This window comes from Cynocephalus volans, chromosome 5 (genome assembly GCF_027409185.1).
Source record: "Cynocephalus volans isolate mCynVol1 chromosome 5, mCynVol1.pri, whole genome shotgun sequence".
NCBI lineage: Eukaryota > Metazoa > Chordata > Mammalia > Dermoptera > Cynocephalidae > Cynocephalus > Cynocephalus volans.
This window is the reverse complement of record NC_084464.1, coordinates 14,359,554-14,381,163: the sequence shown is the minus strand read 5'-3', so window position 1 is coordinate 14,381,163 and position 21,610 is coordinate 14,359,554. Positions and strand designations below refer to the sequence as shown.

Below are 21,610 nucleotides of genomic sequence, written 5' to 3'. Positions count from 1 at the left end.
ATTGTACAGTGCACACCCAGAGCCCCAGCAAGCATTTTCTTCATCTTTCAGTGGCGTTTCTCAAAATGAACTTGTTTACGTGCTCAGTTATTGTTGAGGATTACTTTTGTTTCAGTTCCTGAGTAATCTGCTCAGAACAAAAAAGGGAGAGGACTGTGATTACTTCACATGATAATTCCTTTGGGAAAGCATACTTCAAGTTTTATCGCACAAGAATATTCTTTCTTGCCCACTTAATTCATGTCTACGTAGTTTCTGGAGAGGCTATTATGAAAGGTTTTCCTATTTCCTGAGGATGAATTTGTGGCTTTTTACAGCTCATGTGACTATAGTGATTGATATTTAATTTGTAATGCTGTAGTAGCTACATTAATGCCATTTGAAGATCTCTAAAATTCACAGGGTATCTATGTTAAAGTATGATTTTATTTGCAATTGCAGAAAGAACGAGAGAAAATCCTTGAATATAAGCGTCAGGTGCAGAACTTGGTAAACAAGTCCAGGAAAATTGTACAGCTGAAACCACGTAACCCAGACTACAGAAGCAATAAACCCATTATTCTCAGGGCTCTCTGTGACTACAAACAAGACCAGGTGTGTACTCAGTTACTCAGAATGATATAAAAAAGTTTTTCCTTTCTTTACACACAGATTTTTGTCAATCAAGAGAGCAAAATTTAATCTAGGTTTTAAGAAGCACCATAGTCAGTGTCTTTTCTTTTATAGGTAAAGTAGTAAGCTGTTGAACAAATGCAGCTTCTTTATTTTGAATGATATGATAATTGTCAATAATTAGGACAATAGGCATGGTAAAACCATTTTAATTGTTTTTGAAAGCTTAATATTCCTTTCTTCTGGTATGTAAAACTTATTTATCTGTTACCATGCTCATCTTTAGATTACTCCCACAGAAGAAATGAGTGATATGCCATTGCAAATTTTATGCAATAATTGAGCATATCGATCCTGCAAACATTTATATGGAAAGATTACTCGTTTTTAGTAATTATTTATATAATTACCACAGCTCTGTTTTTTAAATTATAAAAATTACTGAGGATTTCAGAGATATAAAATGTGATTCGTTGGTTAGATAACTTTTATAAGACAATGGACATTATTCTGCCATGTTGAAATGTTTTAAGAACTTGTGTGGTGAGAAGAAGTTGCAGTGGAGATTGAAATACATAATAATCAAGCTTATTACGTTTTACTAGTTAAGATAGTTGTCATATTGTAAGTAGCCATTTAAAGAAGTTATATAGAAGCTAGAGTTAATTTAGAAAGCTGTTTTTCTAGAGACTCTTCACCAGAGTTTTAATTTTATTTAAAAATTTTAAGAGCATATGAATGAGACAAGTGACCCCTCTGCTAAAATCTAACGTAATAAAACATGAACTCACAGAGACAGAAAAATGATGGATGAGGTTTTGTTTTACAAAAGGACTTATCACCTTACTGGTGGATTCCCTAGGCTATCTTCGAAAAAAATCACTTCCCCTAATTCACTTAAAATGTAAGTCACTTTATCCACCTTTTAGGCTCACAAGTGTTATTTAAAGCATCAGTATTGTTGGATTGTATAAAGATCAGCTTAATTTGCAGGAGAAAAAATACAATAAAGGCTCCAACAGTTTGCACATTTCATCTCTGTTTCTACTTTTTTGAGAAAAAAAGATGAAAATGTGTGCTTTGGAATAAAGCCACCATGTGCGGCTGCTTGCCTTACAGAAAATCGTGCACAAAGGGGACGAGTGCATCCTGAAGGACAACAATGAGCGGAGCAAGTGGTATGTGACGGGCCCGGGAGGCGTGGACATGCTTGTTCCTTCCGTTGGGCTGATTATTCCTCCTCCAAATCCTCTGGCCGTAGACCTCTCTGGAAAGTAAGTTGTCGAAGTTCCTACTAGTCATGAGTGAATGCAAGTGGGGAGGAAGGGGACAAGTGCTTCGAAAGGAAGCTTAGCCAGTGGTTCTTACTGTAATTGCCTCCCAAAAAAGGAACCTCGCCAAGGTCACCTTTGCTTTGTCTTGCAGCTGTATGTTGAAGACACTATCATGATTGGAGGATAAAAAAGAATGTCTGACTGTGTATGAGGGTTGGAATGAATGATACTTATCATGTGCTTCAAAGGCATCGTTTTGAAGTTCTTTCTTTCTTAGAAAATCAGTCCTTTTGAATATAACCACAAATATAAAACGCCTTTAGTAACAATATCTGCTCATCAATAGGTGGAGCATTCATTTTGTAGATTGTCTACAGCAGATTGTTTTAAACCTTTTGGTATGGAAATCTCCAGCCACACACAGAATAGGTAGAGCAGTGTAATGAGCTCCTGTGTACTCATGGCCATGATTTGGCAGTCACCACATCTGATGTACCTGCCATCCTGCATTAGACCTCTGTAAACTAAAAAGTTGCTGACAAACAACACAACAACAAAAAATTGTGCTGTGTATTTCGGCCAAGATGATTTGATTAAACTATATACTAATGTAGATAATTGAGGATGTACTTTGGGGGGAGTAAATGAATGCAAATTCATTGAAGTGTTGACAGTTTTGAAAAATGTACATATTTTTGTTACTTCATAAGTGATGTAGATTTTTGTGCAGTTGTGTAAACATGTCTAGGTTTCCTGGTTGGCATGAAGTTTGAAAGTCTGGCTCTAGTATTTTCCCTTTGTGCCTTGTAGGATTGAGCAATACTATGAAGCCATCTTGGCTCTGTGGAACCAGCTCTACATCAACATGAAGAGCCTGGTGTCCTGGCACTACTGCATGATCGACATCGAGAAAATCAGGGCCATGACCATCGCTAAGGTATGCCCTCAGGCTGCTCAGGCTGCCTGGAGGGAGTGCCATGCTGCTCCCTACAGTGCCTACATCCCCCAGGCAAACCAAGCTGTGAAGCTTCTGCTCCTGTATCTCATCAAGAGAGTCAGCTCAGGGCCGGCCCCGTGGCTCACTTGGGAGAGTGCAGCGCTGGGAGCGCTGAGGCCATGGGTTTGGATCCTGTATAGGGATGGCCGGTGCACTCACTGGCTGAGCGTGGTGCAGACCACACTGTGCTGAGGGTTGTGATCCCCTTACCGGTCAGAAAAAAAAGAAAAAGAGTCAGCTGAAACTGCCTTAGAGGTTCTGATCTGTCCAATAGAGAATGGGGGGAATTAGCACATGGCTAGTTATGAGACAGAGAGGTAATGTGACCTACAGGCCAGATGCACCTGTGCAAAGGGCATGTGGTCCTGTAATATTCTGGCTCCTGTTCTCCTGAGGTGTAATGGAAAGTGAGGTCATTAATGATTAATTGGATATCACAGAAGTAAAAGGAGGGGTAGAATTCTTGGAAGAACACCCCAAATATTAGTTATTCTGAGTCAGTGGTTTCCAAATTATGGTCTGAAGAATCCTAGGAGTGGAGAGGGGGTGTTCTTTAGAGGGTGACAGGGATGGAAGTGAGGAGAGTGGCACAGAATGGGTAAATTTTGGGGTCCCCTGAGCCTCATTTCTCCTTTTGGTCAGAGCAGCTTTGCTGTGCTCTGCTTTACATTTGGGGCTTCTGGGTAATATTTCATTTTAAGAGAAAAAATTCTGTAGGAAAAAAAATTGACAACCCACTGTTCTAAGACCTCGATCTTAGGAGCAATGTCTAAACCCTTATATTAATCTGTTTCTGTTGCTTATAACAGAATACTTGAAACTGGGAAATTTATAAAGAAATGAAATTTATTTCTTATAGTTTTGGATGCTAGGAAGTCCATGATCCAGGGGGGCATATCTGGTAAGGGCCTTTTTCTGGGTGGGAGCTCTCTAGAGAGTCCCATGGCAACACATAGTATCACATGGCAAGAACAGCAGGAGTGAGAGCTACCCTTCTCACTTGCTCTCTTTATAAAGCCATCGGAACCACACCCATGACCACTTACTAAACCATCACCCCATTACTCTATGAATGGATCAGTCCATTTATGAGGGCACATCTCTGTGATCCAATCACCTCTTAAAGGCCCCACCTTCCACTTTCATATTTGGGCTTAAGTTCCAACGTGAGCGTGGTGTGACATTCAGACCACAGCAGCCCTCAAAGACCTTTTGTATCTTAATGTGTCTCTGATGAGCGCTGGCTTAAGACCTATCTAGTGGGGGATGGTTTTCAGCAGACTCTTCTTGGTTGCACTGTGGAGTAATTGTAAGTTGTAAATCACTTCTGCCTGATTTTCTTCTAGCTGAAAACAATGAGGCAGGAAGATTACATGAAGACAATAAAGGACCTTGAGTTACATTACCAAGAGTTCATCCGAAATAGCCAAGGCTCAGAGATGTTTGGAGATGACGACAAGCGGAAAATACAGTCTCAGTTCACTGATGCGCAAAAGCATTATCAGACCCTGGTCATCCAGCTCCCTGGCCACCCCCAGCACCAGACAGGTTAGCTTGGGACATCTTTCTTTTTGTATCAGCCGTGTATGCCATTTAAAAAAGAAAGTAGTTTGCGTAAAATTAGTTTCAGAATAATGTCTTTGAAAGGTATATATCAAAAGTCATTTATATACTAAGTTTTCAGAATCAAATAAAAGGAAGTAGGTGTAGTTTTGAGTACGGATGTTTTTTGAGGCCTAGCACCTTGCTAGTGAGGAATTCTGATTTTTGTGGCTCTATCTTATTTTTACAGTAACCACAACTGAAATCACTCATCTTGGCACCTGCCAAGATGTCAACCATAATAAAGTAATTGAAACAAACAGAGAAAATGACAAGCAAGAGACGTGGATGCTGATGGAGCTCCAGAAGATTCGCAGGCAGATAGAACACTGTGAGGGCAGGATGACCCTTAAAAACCTCCTTCTAGACCAAGGATCTTCACACCACATCACAGTGAAAATAAATGAGCTCAAGGCGAGTATCTGTTAATATTTTGCCTGATTCCACATATATTTATCTTAAGATGAATTAAAAGAAACCTCTTGGTTTAAATGTTTATAGGCAAGAAACATTAATTTTCAAGAAAACAGGCTTCTGGCAGGATTTCCTTTATTCTTTCCCTTGTTTCCAAATTTGTAGAAGTTATCAAGCTGGGGGTTAAACCACCTTTGCTGTTTGTTTGTTGGTTGGTGAATCAGGCTACATCCATTTCAAAAGTTTTCAAAAATATTAATTTGCCTTCTGTGTAGAACAACCTACAATATGGGCTGGACAGATGGAATTACATTTATTTATAGACAGGAAACTGACATGGAGAGATTTGGTTGGTAGAGATTTCAAAACCATAGGCAGAGCTGTGACTATGGCCTGGGTGTGTCAGCACCTAACTCCGTGATAATCTCTGCTCAACCAAGCCTGGGCACTGCATTGGAATGTCTAAGGTATATATATTCTAAGTAAGAGGGTCACATTTACACAATGCTAATAGGGCCATCCAAAGATAGAAATGAAAGATCAACTCTGTCTCTCTTTCTTGAATCCTTTACATTTAGTGGACTTTTTAAGGGCAAAAGTAATCATAAGAATCACAGTTACAACACAGAGTACTAACCACTATATGATCATGGCGTACCAGAATTATGGAATATGAGGATACTTCAAAAAATTTCATGGATTTATAAAATCCATAAAAAAATTTCATGGAGTATATATATATACTCACTCTTGAATATATGCAATATATCAGTCTTAAAAAGAAAGATACTGCCATTTGGAAAAACATGGATGAATCTGAAGGACATTATGCTAAGTGAAATAAGCCAGATTCAGAAAGACTAATATTGCATGATCTCACTTGTGTATGGAATCTAAAAAATAGTCCAATACGTAGAAACAAAGAGTAGAATGGTCGTTATCAGGGGTGGGGAGGAGAAGGAAGTGGGGAGATGTAAGTTGAAGGGTGCAAACTTGTAGTTATGTAGGATGAATAAGTCTGGAGATCCGATGTGCAGAAGGAGAACTATGGTAATAATATTGTAGTGTATACTGAAAATTTGCTAAGAGAGTTTGCTCTTTCCACACATATGAAAAAAGGTAGCTACGGAAGATGATGGATATGTTAATTTGATTACTTGTAGTAATCATGTTACTATGAATATGTATATTAAAACCACATGTATATATATACCTTAAATATATACAATAAAAATAAATTTTAAAAAAGCACACAGCTAAATCAAAAGAACTTTCCTTCTTTTTTCAGAGTGTGCAGAATGATTCACAAGCAATTGCTGAAGTTCTCAACCAGCTTAAAGATATGCTTGCTAACTTCAGAGGCTCTGAAAAATATTGCTATTTACAGAATGAGGTATTTGGACTGTTTCAGAAACTGGAAAATATCAATGGTGTTACCGATGGCTATTTAAATAGGTAAACACAACTAACGCTAATTTCAGATATTTTGCTTTTCTCCAGTTTCATTTTGTCAGACTTCATTTGCTTTATATGCTTGGCTTACTGGACCTTTTGCCTTACAGTTTCTCTTTTTAGTAGAGATTATCTCCTCTCTTTTTTCTGGGTGGCTGTGCAGTACAGGGATCCAAACCCATGACTGTGATGTTACAAGGCTGGCTCTAATCAACTGAACTACCTGGCCAGCCCTTTTTACTAGAGGTTTACTTTACGTTCTTCTGTGGTTCTCAGAGAGTGTCCTATAGCCCTGGGTGCTCATTAATTCTACTACTCTGAAATCTAATGTATCTTAAAACTAAGGTCTCTAAGGGCCAGCACTTAGAATTTTTCAGTGAATGCGAAATAGTGGTCTAAATCATGATAGAGGAAAAAATGACCATTGCTGTCGCTTATAAAATAGACAAAATAAATTTTTATCAGCTTTAATATTGTTCTGTTTCATTAACAGTGGCGTGAGCCAAATGTTCGGCAGCAATTTTACCTCTCTCTTGTTTTTTCCAGCTTATTCACAGTAAGATCACTACTCCAGGCTATTCTCCAAACAGAAGACATGTTAAAGGTTTACGAAGCCAGACTCACTGAGGAGGAAACTGTGTACCTGGACCTGGATAAAGTGGAGGCTTACCGCTGTGGACTGAAGGTAACTTGAAAGGTTTTAACAGTGGCCCAGTTTATGGGAAATATAATACAGGACTCAGCTCCCAACTATAAAGCTTCACTAGGTTTTCAGGAATTTTGAGGATTACTAAATTTCATTGGCCTCACATGATATCAATCGTCATCTCTAGAACTCTGTTTACCAGAGTGTGACTAGCAGGAATTATGTGAGAAAGTAATTTGGGGTGAGATTAGCTTGGGGAATGCTGAGTTAAACATAGTTAAACTGGTTTCTTTACTGTGGGACTTCTCAGAAACTTTAATATGTTAATGTACATTATAATTATTCAGGAATGGAATATGATGTTTAGCATTTTTCAAACCGATTTACACATCGAGTTCTTTTTTAACAGGGTAGCAGAAGGAACTAGATCACTGGAACAAATATTGGGAAATGCAATTTAGTAAATACATTTTCCTGGAATGATTGTCACTTAAAAATACTAATATTCTAATAAGTTTTATAAATTTTTTATTTCCATTTGGTGACTTGTGTAGCATACAATGAGAGAAAGGATTAATTTGTACTCATTTTTTTCCTCTTGTAGAAAATAAAAAATGACTTGAATTTGAAGAAGTCACTGTTGGCCACCATGAAGACAGAATTGCAGAAAGCCCAGCAGATCCACTCTCAGACTTCACAGCAGTATCCGCTTTATGACCTGGATCTGGGCAAGTTCAGCGAAAAAGTCACGCAGCTGACTGATCGCTGGCAAAGAATAGATAAACAGATAGAGTACAGGTGTGCTAACCTCCTCCCCACTTCCTTCCCATTTGGTTGTTCCCAAGATGATGTCATTGAAGTGATCACTGTGAAAAACAGGTTTTGTATTGTAAGTTAGGCTAATAGATGCTCTTTTCATGACTGCCTGTAGGCAGCTTTGTTTGAAATGGAAAGAAAGTACATCACAATAGCCGAGCTTGAACCTACCCATGTCAGGTGCCATCCAGGGTCTTAGAGAAAGAGCAGAAGCCACTGGGCAAGTTCTTTTGTGCCCTATAAACTCTTGCCGTAACTGTTGGAAGGAGTAGCTGCTTTGAGTAAGTGTTCTCAAAACATTCATGAAAATTAAATCTTATGCAAAAGAAATGTCATACTGCAAATGAGGGTCTTAAACTGAATTGCCTTGCTTGTCCATTTTGCTAGCAATGCTTTTTAAAAACCATTTTTACTGAAGTATAGTTTATATACCAGGTTTTAGTGTATTTGGAGTTGTGCAGCCATCACCACAACCTGAGTTTTGTACATTTTTATCATCCCAAAAGGAAACCCTGTATCTGTTGACAGTCACTCCTCATTACCTTTCAAACGCCCAGCCACAGGAAATCACAATATTTAATGTTATCAATCTTTCTGTCTCTATAGACATTCTCTGGACATTCCATATAAATGGAATCATGCAATATGTGGTCCTTTGTGATGGGCCTCTTTCACTTAGTATAGTGCTTTCAAAGTCTCATCCATATTATAGCATGTTTCAGCACTTCATTTCTTTATTTTCTATTTTATTTTTTCATTTCTTTTTATGGCTGAGTAATATTCCCTCATTTGGTTATACCACATTTTATTAATCCTTTAATCAGTTGATGGATATCTGGGTTGTTTCCAATTTTTAGGTTATGATGAAAAATGCTGCTACGAACATTTGTGTATAAGTTTTTTCTGTGGGCATATGTTTTCAGTTCTCTTGGGTATATACCTAGTGAATTGCTGGGTGATTCTATGTTGCATATTTTAGGAACTAATAAGATAATGATTTTATTATATCTATTTTCCCCCAGATTATGGGACCTGGAAAAACAAATCAAGCAACTGAGGAATTATCGCGATAATTACCAAGCTTTCTGCAAATGGCTCTATGATGCCAAACGCCGCCAGGATTCCTTAGAATCCATGAAATTTGGAGATTCCAACACAGTCATGCGATTTTTAAATGAGCAGAAGGTATAAGCCAAGTTGTCATTCCGTAGCTGTGTTGAGATTAATTGGGTGTAAATTGTTTTTCCTCTGGTTTTCACAGCAGTGCCTAGGTGTGACGTGATGAATATTTAATATTATTAATCTATTTTGTGAATGCTTTATAAATACCCAGAGGAAAAGCAATTGAGATATTTACAAAGAAATACAATTATGAACATAGAAATAAGGTAATGTTTTTCTCAATGTTATAGTAAAGTATCTTTATAAATTGAGATGATAGGCCAGAAAAAAAATAGTACTGACTAGAAAGTAGTTTCTTATAGGCAATAAGAAGATGGAGAGCTTCCTTTTTTCTGAATGGAAAAAATGTTCATCTCCTAAGCTGTAACTGCATGAATATGAGGCCAGTACACGTAGTAATAAACCGAAGGGAAAAAAAGCAAAACAAGTAACAGTGATAAAAGAGTAAAATAACATTTATTTTAAAATATTTATATAATTTAACCTTTGTTGTTGTTTTTTTATATATATAGAACTTGCATAATGAAATATCTGGCAAACGAGACAAATCAGAAGAAGTACAAAAAATTGCTGAACTTTGTGCAAATTCAATTAAGGTATGTTGGTTTCAAAAAGAATGTTCATGTTTCATCAAGAATATTATTAACTGCGTTATTGCTGATATGCTTTAAAGATTATAAATTTATTGAAGATAGTGATTATGGCTCTTATGTATTCTCTCCTGAACAAACCATAAAAGTTTGTTACTCATGAACTTGAATTCATTGCATGTTGTCAATATCCATGCAAATGGGCTGGTCTTTTAGACTAATGGTATATGAAAAATTCTCCAGTTAGCACACAAAGATGTACGGCTTTGTTTAACAATGTAATATTAGATGCTTGGACACTAGTGCCACATTATAGCTTTTGGGGTTCATCATTAGAAATGCAACTTGATGATTTAAAACTGTGTACCTGTAGCTGTTGGTGACTCCTTTTAAGTCCACTAAGATCGTTTCTCTTAAACTTTCTTACTCTGTAGGATTATGAACTCCAGTTGGCATCCTATACCTCAGGACTGGAAACTCTATTGAACATACCTATCAAGAGAACCATGGTTCAGTCCCCTTCTGGGGTGATTCTGCAAGAGGTATATATGTCATTCCATAGGTCTTAGAGGCTGCCCTTCCATCTCTTCTCTTTTCCTTGTTTCCTGCCTGCCTTCCCTATAGTCTCTTGAGTTCATCCCTTGTTATACGGTATGCACTCAGAAAGGTTTAATAGCAGGTTATATGCTCCTTCCAGTGTGAGTCATTGATACATGATATGTTTTAGGAAATGATTAAGGGAAATCTAAATCTATCACCTATTTTAGGGTCTTTACAGAAATTGGGCTTAAATTTCTGGGTTTGATGAGACTTCTAAAAAGTGGAAAATATATAGTAGATTTCTAAAAGACCACAACTTTCCGAAGATGTCAGAGAACATTACCTGTAAGATGGTTTAGGGGAAACAACCTATAGTGACAAGAGTGGAATTCAGTGTTCTTAGCCCTTTGTTTTTACTTCTAGATTTTAGAACTAGTACACATGAATGAAGGGAATTTACTCCTTAAATTACAATCTGATTATTGCATTGTTTTAGAAAACAAAATTGGCATAGGACTTAAAAAAAAGTTTTTTTATTTGGTGGCCTGGCTGGTATGGGGATATGAACCCTTGACCTTGGTTTTTTAACACTGTGCTCTAACCAACTGAGATAACTGGCCAGCCCAGAACTTGTTTTTTAAAATGCTATATATATACACATCTATATATGCATATGTATATATATCTATATGTGCATATGTATATATATATCTTCTTTCCCTCCTTTTCTCCAAGGCTGCAGATATTCATGCTCGGTACATAGAACTACTTACAAGGTCTGGAGACTATTACAGATTCTTAAGTGAGATACTGAAGAGTTTGGAAGATCTGAAGGTAATTTACTTACTCTATATCCTTGGAGCACCATAAAAAAAAAAATAGAACCCTGTTTTACTGCCTCATTATAGCATGGATATGTATATACTCACTGGTGAAACTATATTTCTTCTAAACATTTAGTATAATACAGTTTGTTTGTAAGTCTAGGGTTAGTTCCATGCTCCAGTACTCTGCTCTAAATGGACTTAGATAATATTTGCAAAATTGTAGCTACTTTACGTTGCCAAAAAAACAGTCATTTAATGTTTGCTCAGTAAATTTGCTGTATTTCTTTGTGTTAAATTAAGGATAACAACATCCTGGACAAGGTGGATTTGAATTTTTCATATTGAGCAATTGTTCAATTTACCTCTCATTTCTAATACTTGAATTGAGTTTATATGGAAACTTTATACCTTGAAATAAAGGGACTATAGTTTATGAAATCATAAGCTTTTGATCTTGAAAGAAATTACCTCATTTTAAGCTGAGGAAGCTGAGACTAAAGACAACACTATATCATTTGCTAAGATCATACAAGTAGTTCGTGGAAGAATTATGATGAGAATCCAGATTTTTAAAATTTTTGTCTAGTAATTTTTGTCTTTTATCACTCTTTATGAGGGGTGTGTGTGTGTTTATAAAGAGAAATGGGGATGCACGTTGTCGTGGGAGGGGAAAAGTACTGCTTCTTTCTTGTGATGTGAGGTGTTGTTCTTTCAACATAATTTCTGATTTCACTTTTACAGCTGAAAAATACCAAGATTGAAGTTTTGGAAGAGGAGCTCAGACTGGCCCGAGATGCCAACTCAGAAAACTGCAATAAGAACAAATTCCTGGATCAGAACCTGCAGAAATACCAGGCGGAGTGTTCTCAGTTCAAAGCTAAGCTTGTGAGCCTGGAGGAGCTGAAAAGACAAGCTGAGCTCGATGGAAAATCAGCTAAGCAAAATCTAGACAAGTGCTATGCCCAAATAAAAGAATTGAATGAGAAGATCACCAGACTGACTTACGAGGTTGAAGATGAAAAGAGAAGAAGAAAGACTGTGGAAGACAGATTTGACCAGCAGAAGAATGACTATGACCAACTGCAGAAAGCAAGGCAATGTGAAAAGGAGAACCTTGGTTGGCAGAAATTGGAATCTGAGAAAGCCATCAAGGAGAAGGAGTATGAGATAGAAAGGTTGAGGGTTCTTTTGCAGGAGGAGGGCGCCCGGAAGAGAGAATATGAAAATGAGCTGGCAAAGGTAAGAAACCACTATAATGAGGAGATGAGTAATTTAAGGAACAAGTATGAAACAGAGATTAACATTACGAAGACCACCATCAAGGAGATATCCATGCAAAAAGAGGATGATTCCAAAAATCTTAGAAATCAGCTTGATAGACTCTCCAGGGAAAATCGAGATCTGAAGGATGAAATTGTCAGGCTGAATGACAGTATCCTGCAGACCACTGAGCAGCGAAGGCGGGCGGAAGAAAATGCCCTTCAGCAAAAAGCCTGCGGCTCTGAGATAATGCAACAGAAGCAGCACCTAGAGTTGGAGCTGAAGCAGGTCATCCAGCAGCGCTCAGAGGACAATTCAAGGCACAAGCAGTCCCTGGAGGAGGCTGCAAAGACCATTCAGGACAAAAACAAGGAGATCGAAAGACTCAAAGCTGAGTTTCAGGAAGAGGCCAAGCGCCGCTGGGAATATGAAAATGAACTGAGTAAGGTAAGAAACAGTTACGATGAGGAGATCATTAGCTTAAAAAACCAGTTCGAGACGGAGATTAACATCACCAAGACCACCATCCACCAGCTCACCATGCAGAAGGAAGAGGACACCAGTGGCTACCGAGCTCAGGTGGATAATCTCACTAGAGAAAACAGGAGCTTATCTGAAGAAATAAAGAGGCTGAAGAATACGTTATCCCAGACCACAGAGAACCTCAGGAGAGTTGAAGAAAATGTCCAACAGCAAAAGGCCACTGGCTCAGAGGTGTCCCAGAGGAAACAGCAGCTGGAGATTGAGCTGAGGCAGGTCACTCAGATGCGAACGGAAGAGAGTGTGAGATACAAGCAATCTCTTGATGATGCTGCCAAAACGATCCAGGACAAAAACAAGGAGATAGAAAGATTGAAGCTACTGATAGACAAAGAAACAAATGAACGCAAATGCCTGGAAGATGAAAATGCAAAATTACAAAGGGCCCAGTATGACCTGCAGAAAGCAAACAGTAGCGCCACTGAGACGATCAGCAAATTGAAGGTTCAGGAGCAAGAACTAATACGCCTGAGACTCGACTATGAGAGGGTTTCCCAGGAGAGGACTGTGAAGGACCAGGATATCACGAGATTCCAGAGCTCTCTGAAAGAGCTCCAGTTGCAGAAGCAGAAAGTGGAAGATGAGCTGAATCGGCTGAAGAGGACAGCCTGTGAAGACTCTAGCAAGAGGAAGAAGCTGGAGGAAGAGCTGGAAGGAATGAGGAAGTCATTGAAAGAGCAAGCCATCAAAATCACCAGTCTGACCCAGCAGCTGGAGCAGGCATCCATTGTCAAGAAGAGAAGCGAGGACGACCTCCGGCAGCAGAGGGACGTGTTGGACGGCCACCTGAGGGAGAAGCAGAGGACCCAGGAAGAGCTGAGGAGACTGTCCTCGGAGGTCGAGGGCCTGAGGCGGCAGTTGCTCCAGGAACAAGAAAATGTCAAACAGGCTCACTTGAGGAATGAGCATTTCCAGAAAGCGATAGAAGATAAGAGCAGAAGCTTAAATGAAAGCAAAATAGAAATCGAGAGACTGCAGTCTCTCACAGAGAACCTGACCAAGGAGCACTTGATGCTGGAGGAGGAACTGCGGAACCTGAGGCTGGAATACGATGACCTGAGAAGGGGCCGCAGTGAAGCGGATAGTGATAAAAACGCCACCATCTCGGAACTAAGGAGCCAGCTGCAGATCAGCAACAACCGAACCCTGGAACTGCAGGGGCTGATTAATGATTTACAGAGAGAGAGGGAAAATTTGAGACAGGAAATTGAGAAATTCCAAAAGCAGGCTTTAGAGGTATTCACAAATATTTGATCACAGCTTCACTGTTTCTCAGATAATTTGCTCCATTATCATCTAATCTGAACTGTGCTCTTTTTACTTAGATGGATGCTTGTTGAAAGTCTAATTTTTCTTTTTATTGCTCTCCTTCTACCTGTCTTAATCCAGATAACCACTTTAAAATCATTTCAATGCTGTTCGTCCTTTTGTTCTGACTGCATCATATGTGTGTGACCTGTGTTTGGCCCTGTTTTTAAGAACTTTAGTGTGTCAGTAACATCTAATCACTTCCTCTGAATGTTCTGCTCTACTTTCTCGAAGATTACCCTTATTTAGTGATTTATGATGTACATTTGGAATTAAAATTGTCCTAAATAGAAGATATTAAAGCATTTCTCTATACAATTTTTAAATCACTTTTTCTTGCTTGCTTAGATGATTTTTCTGGATGCATTATTCTGCACTTTTGATCATAGTCCTAATACATTTCTTTTTGTTTGGCTTTTCTTCTTTTAACCCCTCATTTAAAAATAACTTCTTTAACATCTGACCCATTTGACTTCTATAGGCAATATTTGTGTGGGTATGGGAGGGGCGTGTGTATATATCCATATGTTTGTATTGCTTTATTAAACATCTTATTATAGTTGTAACAGGTGAGATATAGGTATAGCAGGTAGGATAACCTGGAACAAAACTGTCCATATTTTTTCAAACCATAGTTATTGTTAAGATTAAGACAGGTCTACAACTTCTCCTAGTTCCTTCTATGGAAAAAAAAAATTAGTAAGTATGAAGTCATTTAACAAAGTGGCAACATATATCTAAAGAATTTTTCCATGAATTTGTAAGATAACAAGCTAACAGTATATCCAAGGAAAACAGTGAAAGGAAAAATAAGTAAACAAGTTTGAAAAAAAAAAATACAGGAAAAGAGGTTAAATTATGACAGTTATATGATATGATCAAAACATTATTTTTTCCCATTTCTTTTTAAATTCTAGGCATCTAATAGGATTCAGGAATCAAAGAGTCAGTGCACTCAGGTGGTGCAGGAAAGAGAGAGCCTTCTGGTGAAAATCAAAGTTCTGGAGCAAGACAAGGGAAGGCTGCAGAGGCTGGAGGACGAGCTGAATCGTGCAAAAGTGACTCTAGAGGCAGAGAGTAGGGTGAAACAGCGCCTGGAGTGTGAGAAACAGCAAATCCAGAATGACCTGAATCAGTGGAAAACTCAATATTCCCGCAAGGAGGAGGCTATCAGGAAGATAGAGTCAGAAAGAGAAAAGAGCGAGAGAGAGAAGAACTGCCTTAGGAGTGAGATAGAAAGACTCCAAGCAGAGATCAAGAGGATTGAAGAGAGGTGCAGGCGAAAGTTGGAGGATTCTACAAGGGAGACACAGTCACAGTTGGAAACAGAACGCTCCCGACTTCAGAAGGAGATCGATAAACTCAAACAGCGCCCATATGGGTCCCATCGGGAGACCCAGACTGAATACGAATGGACTGTTGACTCCTCCAAGCTGGTGTTTGATGGACTGAGGAAGAAGGTGACCGCGATGCAGCTCTATGAGTGCCAGTTGATTGACAAAACAACCTTTGACAAGCTGTTGAAAGGGAAAAAGTCAGTAGAAGAAGTTGCTTCTGAAATCCAGCCTTTCCTTCGGGGTGCAGGAGCTATCGCCGGAGCTTCTGTTCCTTCTAAGGAAAAATACTCTTTGGTAGAGGCCAAGAGAAAGAATTTAATCCTCTCAGAGCCCACAGTCATGCTTCTGGAAGCTCAGGCAGCTACAGGGGGTATCATTGATCCCCACCGGAATGAGAAGCTGACTGTCGACAATGCCATAGCTCGAGATCTCATTGACTTTGATGACCGCCAGCAGATATATACAGCAGAAAAAGCTGTCACTGGTTTTGATGATCCATTTTCAGGCAAGACAGTATCTGTTTCAGAAGCCATCAAGAAAAATTTGATTGATAGAGAAACTGGACTGCGCCTGCTAGAAGCCCAGATTGCTTCAGGGGGTATAGTAGATCCTGTGAACAGTGTCTTTTTGCCAAAAGATGTCGCCTTGGCCCGTGGACTGATTGACAGAGATTTGTATCGGTCCCTGAATGATCCCCGAGATAGTCAGAAAAATTTTGTGGATCCAGTCACCGGAAAGAAGGTCAGTTACATGCAGCTGAAGGAACGGTGCAGAATCGAACCACATACCGGTCTGCTCTTACTGATAGTACAGAAGAGAAGCATGTCCTTCCCAGGAATCAGACAGCCTGTGACTGTCACCGAGCTAGTCGATTCTGGTATATTGAGACCATCCACTGTTAATGAACTGGAATCGGGTCAGATTTCTTATGATGAGGTCGGTGAAAGAATTAAGGACTTCCTCCAGGGTTCAAGCTGCATAGCAGGCATATACAATGAGACCACAAAACAGAAGCTTGGCATTTATGAGGCCATGAAAATTGGCTTGGTCCGACCTGGGACTGCTCTGGAGTTGCTGGAAGCACAAGCAGCTACTGGCTTTATAGTGGATCCTGTTAGCAACTTGAGGTTACCAGTTGAGGAAGCCTACAAAAGAGGTCTGGTGGGCATTGAGTTCAAAGAGAAGCTTCTGTCTGCAGAACGAGCTGTCACTGGGTATAATGATCCTGAAACAGGAAATATTATCTCTTTGTTCCAAGCCATGAACAAGGAACTCATCGAAAAGGGCCACGGCATTCGCTTATTAGAAGCACAGATCGCAACTGGTGGGATCATTGACCCGAAGGAGAGCCATCGTTTACCAGTTGACATAGCGTATAAGAGAGGCTATTTCAATGAGGAGCTCAGTGAGATTCTCTCAGATCCAAGTGATGATACAAAAGGATTTTTTGACCCCAACACTGAAGAAAATCTTACCTACCTGCAACTAAAAGAAAGATGCATTAAGGACGAAGCAACGGGGCTCTGTCTTCTTCCCCTGAAAGAAAAGAAGAAACAGGTGCAGACATCACAGAAGAATACCCTCAGGAAGCGTAGAGTGGTCATAGTTGATCCAGAAACCAACAAGGAGATGTCTGTTCAGGAGGCCTACAAGAAGGGCCTTATCGATTATGAAACCTTCAAAGAACTGTGTGAGCAGGAATGTGAGTGGGAAGAAATAACCATCACAGGGTCAGATGGCTCCACCAGGGTTGTCCTGGTAGATAGGAAGACAGGCAGTCAGTATGATATTCAAGATGCTATTGATAAGGGCCTTGTGGACAGGAAGTTCTTTGATCAGTACCGATCTGGTAGCCTCAGCCTCACTCAATTTGCTGACATGATTTCCTTGAAAAATGGCATCAGCAACAGCAGTGGCATGGGTGGTAGTGTCAGTGATGATGTTTTTAGCAACTCCCGCCATGAATCAGTAAGTAAGATTTCCACTATATCCACTGTCAGAAATTTAACCATCAGGAGCAGCTCTCTGTCTGACGCCCTGGAAGAAACCAGCCCCATTGCTGCCATCTTTGACACAGAAAACCTGGAGAAAATCTCCATTGCAGAAGGTATAGAGCGCGGCATTGTCGATAGCATCACTGGTCAGAGACTTCTGGAGGCTCAGGCCTGCACAGGCGGCGTCATCCACCCTACCACTGGTCAGAAGCTGTTGCTCCAGGATGCGGTCTCCCAAGGTCTGATTGACCAAGATATGGCCACCAGGCTGAAGCCTGCTCAGAAAGCCTTCATTGGCTTTGAGGGTGTGAAGGGAAAGAAGAAGATGTCGGCAGCAGAAGCAGTGAAAGAGAAATGGCTCCCCTATGAGGCAGGTCAGCGCTTCCTGGAGTTCCAGTACCTCACGGGAGGCCTTGTTGACCCAGAAGTGCATGGGAGGATAAGCACAGAAGAAGCCATCAGGAAGGGGTTCATCGATGGCCGAGCAGCTCAGAGGCTGCAAGACACCAGCAGCTATGCCAAAATCCTGACCTGCCCCAAAACCAAATTAAAAATATCCTATAAGGATGCCATGAATCGCTCCATGGTAGAAGATATCACTGGGTTACGCCTTCTGGAAGCCGCCTCGGTGTCGTCGAAGGGCTTACCTAGCCCTTACAACATGTCTTCGGCCCCAGGCTCCCGCTCTGGCTCCCGCTCTGGATCTCGCTCTGGCTCTCGCTCTGGTTCCCGAAGTGGGTCCCGGAGAGGAAGCTTTGATGCCACAGGAAATTCTTCCTACTCTTACTCCTATTCATTTAGCAGTAGCTCCATTGGGCGCTAGTAGTTGGTTGGAAGTGCTTGCTCTATCTTGGCTTCATTTATATGAATTTCTACTTTACTAAATAATAAAAAAAGAAAACCTGATGCTTGCAGGATAGTAGAACTTTCTATGCTTAAAGAAAACATAGCCATGGTTGAAATCAAATAGTAAAGGCTGTTCTGGCTTTTTCTGAGCTCATCCTAACTAGTACAGTACACACTTGGATGTAGTGTATATGAAGTGGTCATCAGTTGTAAGGATAGCACAAATTGAGTTTAGAAAATTTTCTTGTGTTTAGATATTTTATCAATTCTTCTTGAACTTTGTTTTGGCTTATAACACATATTTCTATTCTTGGAGATAAAAAATTGATCACTGATATTTTAGTCTTCATTCTGTTTTTCATCTAAATATTTTCATTTTCTGTGTTAGGAGAAAATTACCCTACCCCACCCCCCACCCCATACCCTGCAAAAAACACCCACCCCAAACCCAAGCATTTTGGAATGAGTCTCCATTAGTTTTAGGATGTGGATTGTGTAACCTATATACTCTTTAATGTACTTGTTTGGTATTAATTTGACTATACTTGTATGTGCATGATGGCAGCAGTCTTTGCTTTTCTTTGGTCAAAGTTTTCTGATTGTTTTGCTTGTCATTTCCTATGTACTTTAAAAAAGGTGTCTTTATAAAGTTTGCTATCCTGGCAATAAACTTTTAGACTTTTGAAGTTTTTATGTTTTGATTTAATAATGTGTTTATGCACACAAGGGAATTTAGCGGCAGCTTTTTGGCTATCATAAAATAGGTCTATAACCATTTATTCACTAAATACTTATCAAGAAAGATCATTAAAAAACTATTCAGTTCTGAATTCTTGTTAGAAAGTAGTCTTTTGAAGTTAGTTCTTTCAACATTTCTCAAGTACCTGTTGTGTACCAGGTAGGGTCCTTGGAAAGAAGTCTGCATAAAGAGGCCAGCCCAGAAGTCAATACCTTGTTACTAGTTTATTCTGGACAGTGAGGACCAGGTAGCGTTGGCAAAAGTCACCATCAGTGCATTGAAAAAACATGAAGTGGCTAAGATTCCATTTTGGGTATCCTTAAGATAGATGGTGTTTCATTTTTTCCCCTAAGTGAAAAGAGTTGTCCTTGAATCTATGAACATGATTCCTGAAGAATTCTTAGCTCTCTGTCAAAGGACAATTGGAATATAAGCCTATTCCTTTGGATCAAAGAGAAACTACTGAAATTCAGACATTTGTCATTAAATTAACATAACTTTACTGAATACCTACTATGTCTAGTATTGGGCTAGGTACTAAGAAGATTCAGCAGGATTTACAAGCCCCATGACTGCAAGGCATTTGCAGTTTGTGGGGATGGAGGACAATTATAAAACAATCAAATTTCCTATGTCAGCATAATCAAATTTTGTAGACAGAATATAGGAAAGCAAATGAAATGCTAATTGTGTAGAACAAAAAAGATTAAGATCAGATAATAAATTATTCGGGGCTTTTGGTACTTAATGGTGAAAGTTATTTCCAATCTCATTGCATGAGCCATTTTTCCTCCACAGCGCTCATTTCTTATCTCACCTTTACTTTTCTTCTTTTTTCACTCTCCCAATTTGGAGGACTTGAAATTAATTTCATTTACTAAATACTGAGTTCTGTGTACCATGCATTATGCCAGAAGCCATGGATCCCGTGGTAGAAATACATGGTATAAAAATAGCCCTTGTAATCTAAAGGGAAAAGAAGAATGTGTTTGGATAAATGAAGTTCCTTATGCTAGAACTGGGAGGCTGTATTAGTCACCTCAAGCTGCCATAAAAAGAACACAGACTGAGTGGCTTAAACAAATGTATTTTCACACAGTTCGGGAGGCTGGAAGTTCAAGATCAAGGGCTGTTAGGATTCATTTCTGGTTATACCTCTCTTTTTGGCTTGTGGATGGTCACCTCACTGTGTACTCACATGACCTTTTCTTTGTGGGTATGCAGGGAAGGATGGGAGAGGGGAGAGAGAGCGAGCTTTGGTGTCTTCCTTACCAGATTAGGGCTTCCTTACCAGATTAGGGCCCTACCCTTACGACCTCATTTAACCTTAATTACCTCCTTAAAGGCCCTGTCTCCAAATACAGTGACATTGTGGGTTAGGGCTTCAATATATTAATTTTGGGTGGACCCAATTTAGCCCATAACAGAGGCCTAACCTAGAACAGGGCCTGTAAACCTCTCCAAGAAAGTGATAATTAAACAGATTAACAGTGCCAATGCAGAGCAGTTCCTCAGGTTGAAACAGTAACTAGAGAGTACAGCCAATTGGCAAATCTTTCCTACCCCCTCCAAGCTGCTACCAAAGCTGTCAGTGAGCTCTGAGATGAGATGGGGCTGTGTCCTAGAGAAAAGACATGGTTGATGTGAGCTGAGTTTTGATTTGGTTCACATACATGGTACAACCACGAGAAAAATACATACCACTTTTCAATGAGAGTCACATCACATCCAAAAATGGTCTCACATTTTACAGGCCACTTGGCTAACTATGGAAATGCAAATAAAAAGTAAGGAGACTGTGGGCAGAGTATGAGTAAATTATTTCTAGAACTCATCTCTTATCCCATGTCTGCTTGCAGGCCCACTTCTGTATTTTACGGTGCTTTTTTCTTTTTTCTTTTTTTTGGTGAGAACCACTCTATTTGCCTTTGGAAATAACTGTTTACAAAAATTTCCTCCACAGTTCCTTCATCAGGGGTAAACAAAGTGCAAAGGAAAGCAACTATATGACAATCAGGCTTGAAAAAAAAATAATAAAAGGTATTAAATTCTAAAAGTTAAAACCATTTGGGAAAACTCAAAGGGCTGATTCCAGGTCTTGGGTAGGAAATACACAAAGTAAGCTTGGGTTATGAAAGCAAGAAAGCACTCCAGGACTAATGGGGATTTTTCAGAGAGACACAGGCAGTGGCTTAAAGTGGCTCCCACTGGCCAAATCGGGACAATTTTAGCATCAGCAAGAATTATGATGTTAATGGAGTACATACAACTGAATTTTAAAACCATAAATCAGTAATTAAAAAAGCCCCTAATTCCAGTGAGACAAGCAACAAAAGGGAATTGTGGAAAGAATGCTAGCTAATAATAAATGTAGAAGGCATGATATTATTAGAGAATTATCATTTACAACTCTTAATGTAATAACAGATTCAGTGAAGGATCATATGAGGTAGTTGAGAAACAGGATATTCTTATAGCCTCGTATAATCCCACAGGTTATTTACCAATTATGTCCTATTACAATGGAGAGATGTAGTCATCACCTTTACCAAATGATCAAATTTAGCATTGCTAGCAGAATCTAAGATATGTGTCCCTATGGGATGTCGTGAGAGGAACACAGAAATTCCTATG

At 39.4% G+C, this 21,610-nt stretch overlaps 1 protein-coding gene across 2 annotated transcripts in view; it reads left to right on the top strand.

Moving 5' to 3' along the window:
• The window catches only part of DSP (desmoplakin), a 41,914-nt gene extending 22,991 nt beyond the window's left edge, over positions 1-18,923 (top strand). Inside the window, exons 11-24 of one of the 2 annotated variants that reach the window (XM_063096509.1) lie at positions 442-594; positions 1,732-1,886; positions 2,697-2,823; positions 4,230-4,431; positions 4,676-4,899; positions 6,188-6,354; positions 6,898-7,036; positions 7,602-7,795; positions 8,836-8,998; positions 9,508-9,591; positions 10,020-10,127; positions 10,861-10,959; positions 11,694-12,191; positions 14,978-18,923. In XM_063096509.1, coding sequence (XP_062952579.1) covers positions 442-594; positions 1,732-1,886; positions 2,697-2,823; positions 4,230-4,431; positions 4,676-4,899; positions 6,188-6,354; positions 6,898-7,036; positions 7,602-7,795; positions 8,836-8,998; positions 9,508-9,591; positions 10,020-10,127; positions 10,861-10,959; positions 11,694-12,191; positions 14,978-18,214 — 5,550 coding nt within the window. In that variant the 3' untranslated portion in view covers positions 18,215-18,923. Of the gene's footprint in view, positions 1-441; positions 595-1,731; positions 1,887-2,696; positions 2,824-4,229; positions 4,432-4,675; positions 4,900-6,187; positions 6,355-6,897; positions 7,037-7,601; positions 7,796-8,835; positions 8,999-9,507; positions 9,592-10,019; positions 10,128-10,860; positions 10,960-11,693; positions 13,989-14,977 lie in introns of both variants that reach the window. The other variant, XM_063096508.1, reaches the window with a different exon arrangement.
• Positions 18,924-21,610: the final 2,687 nt, after the last annotated feature.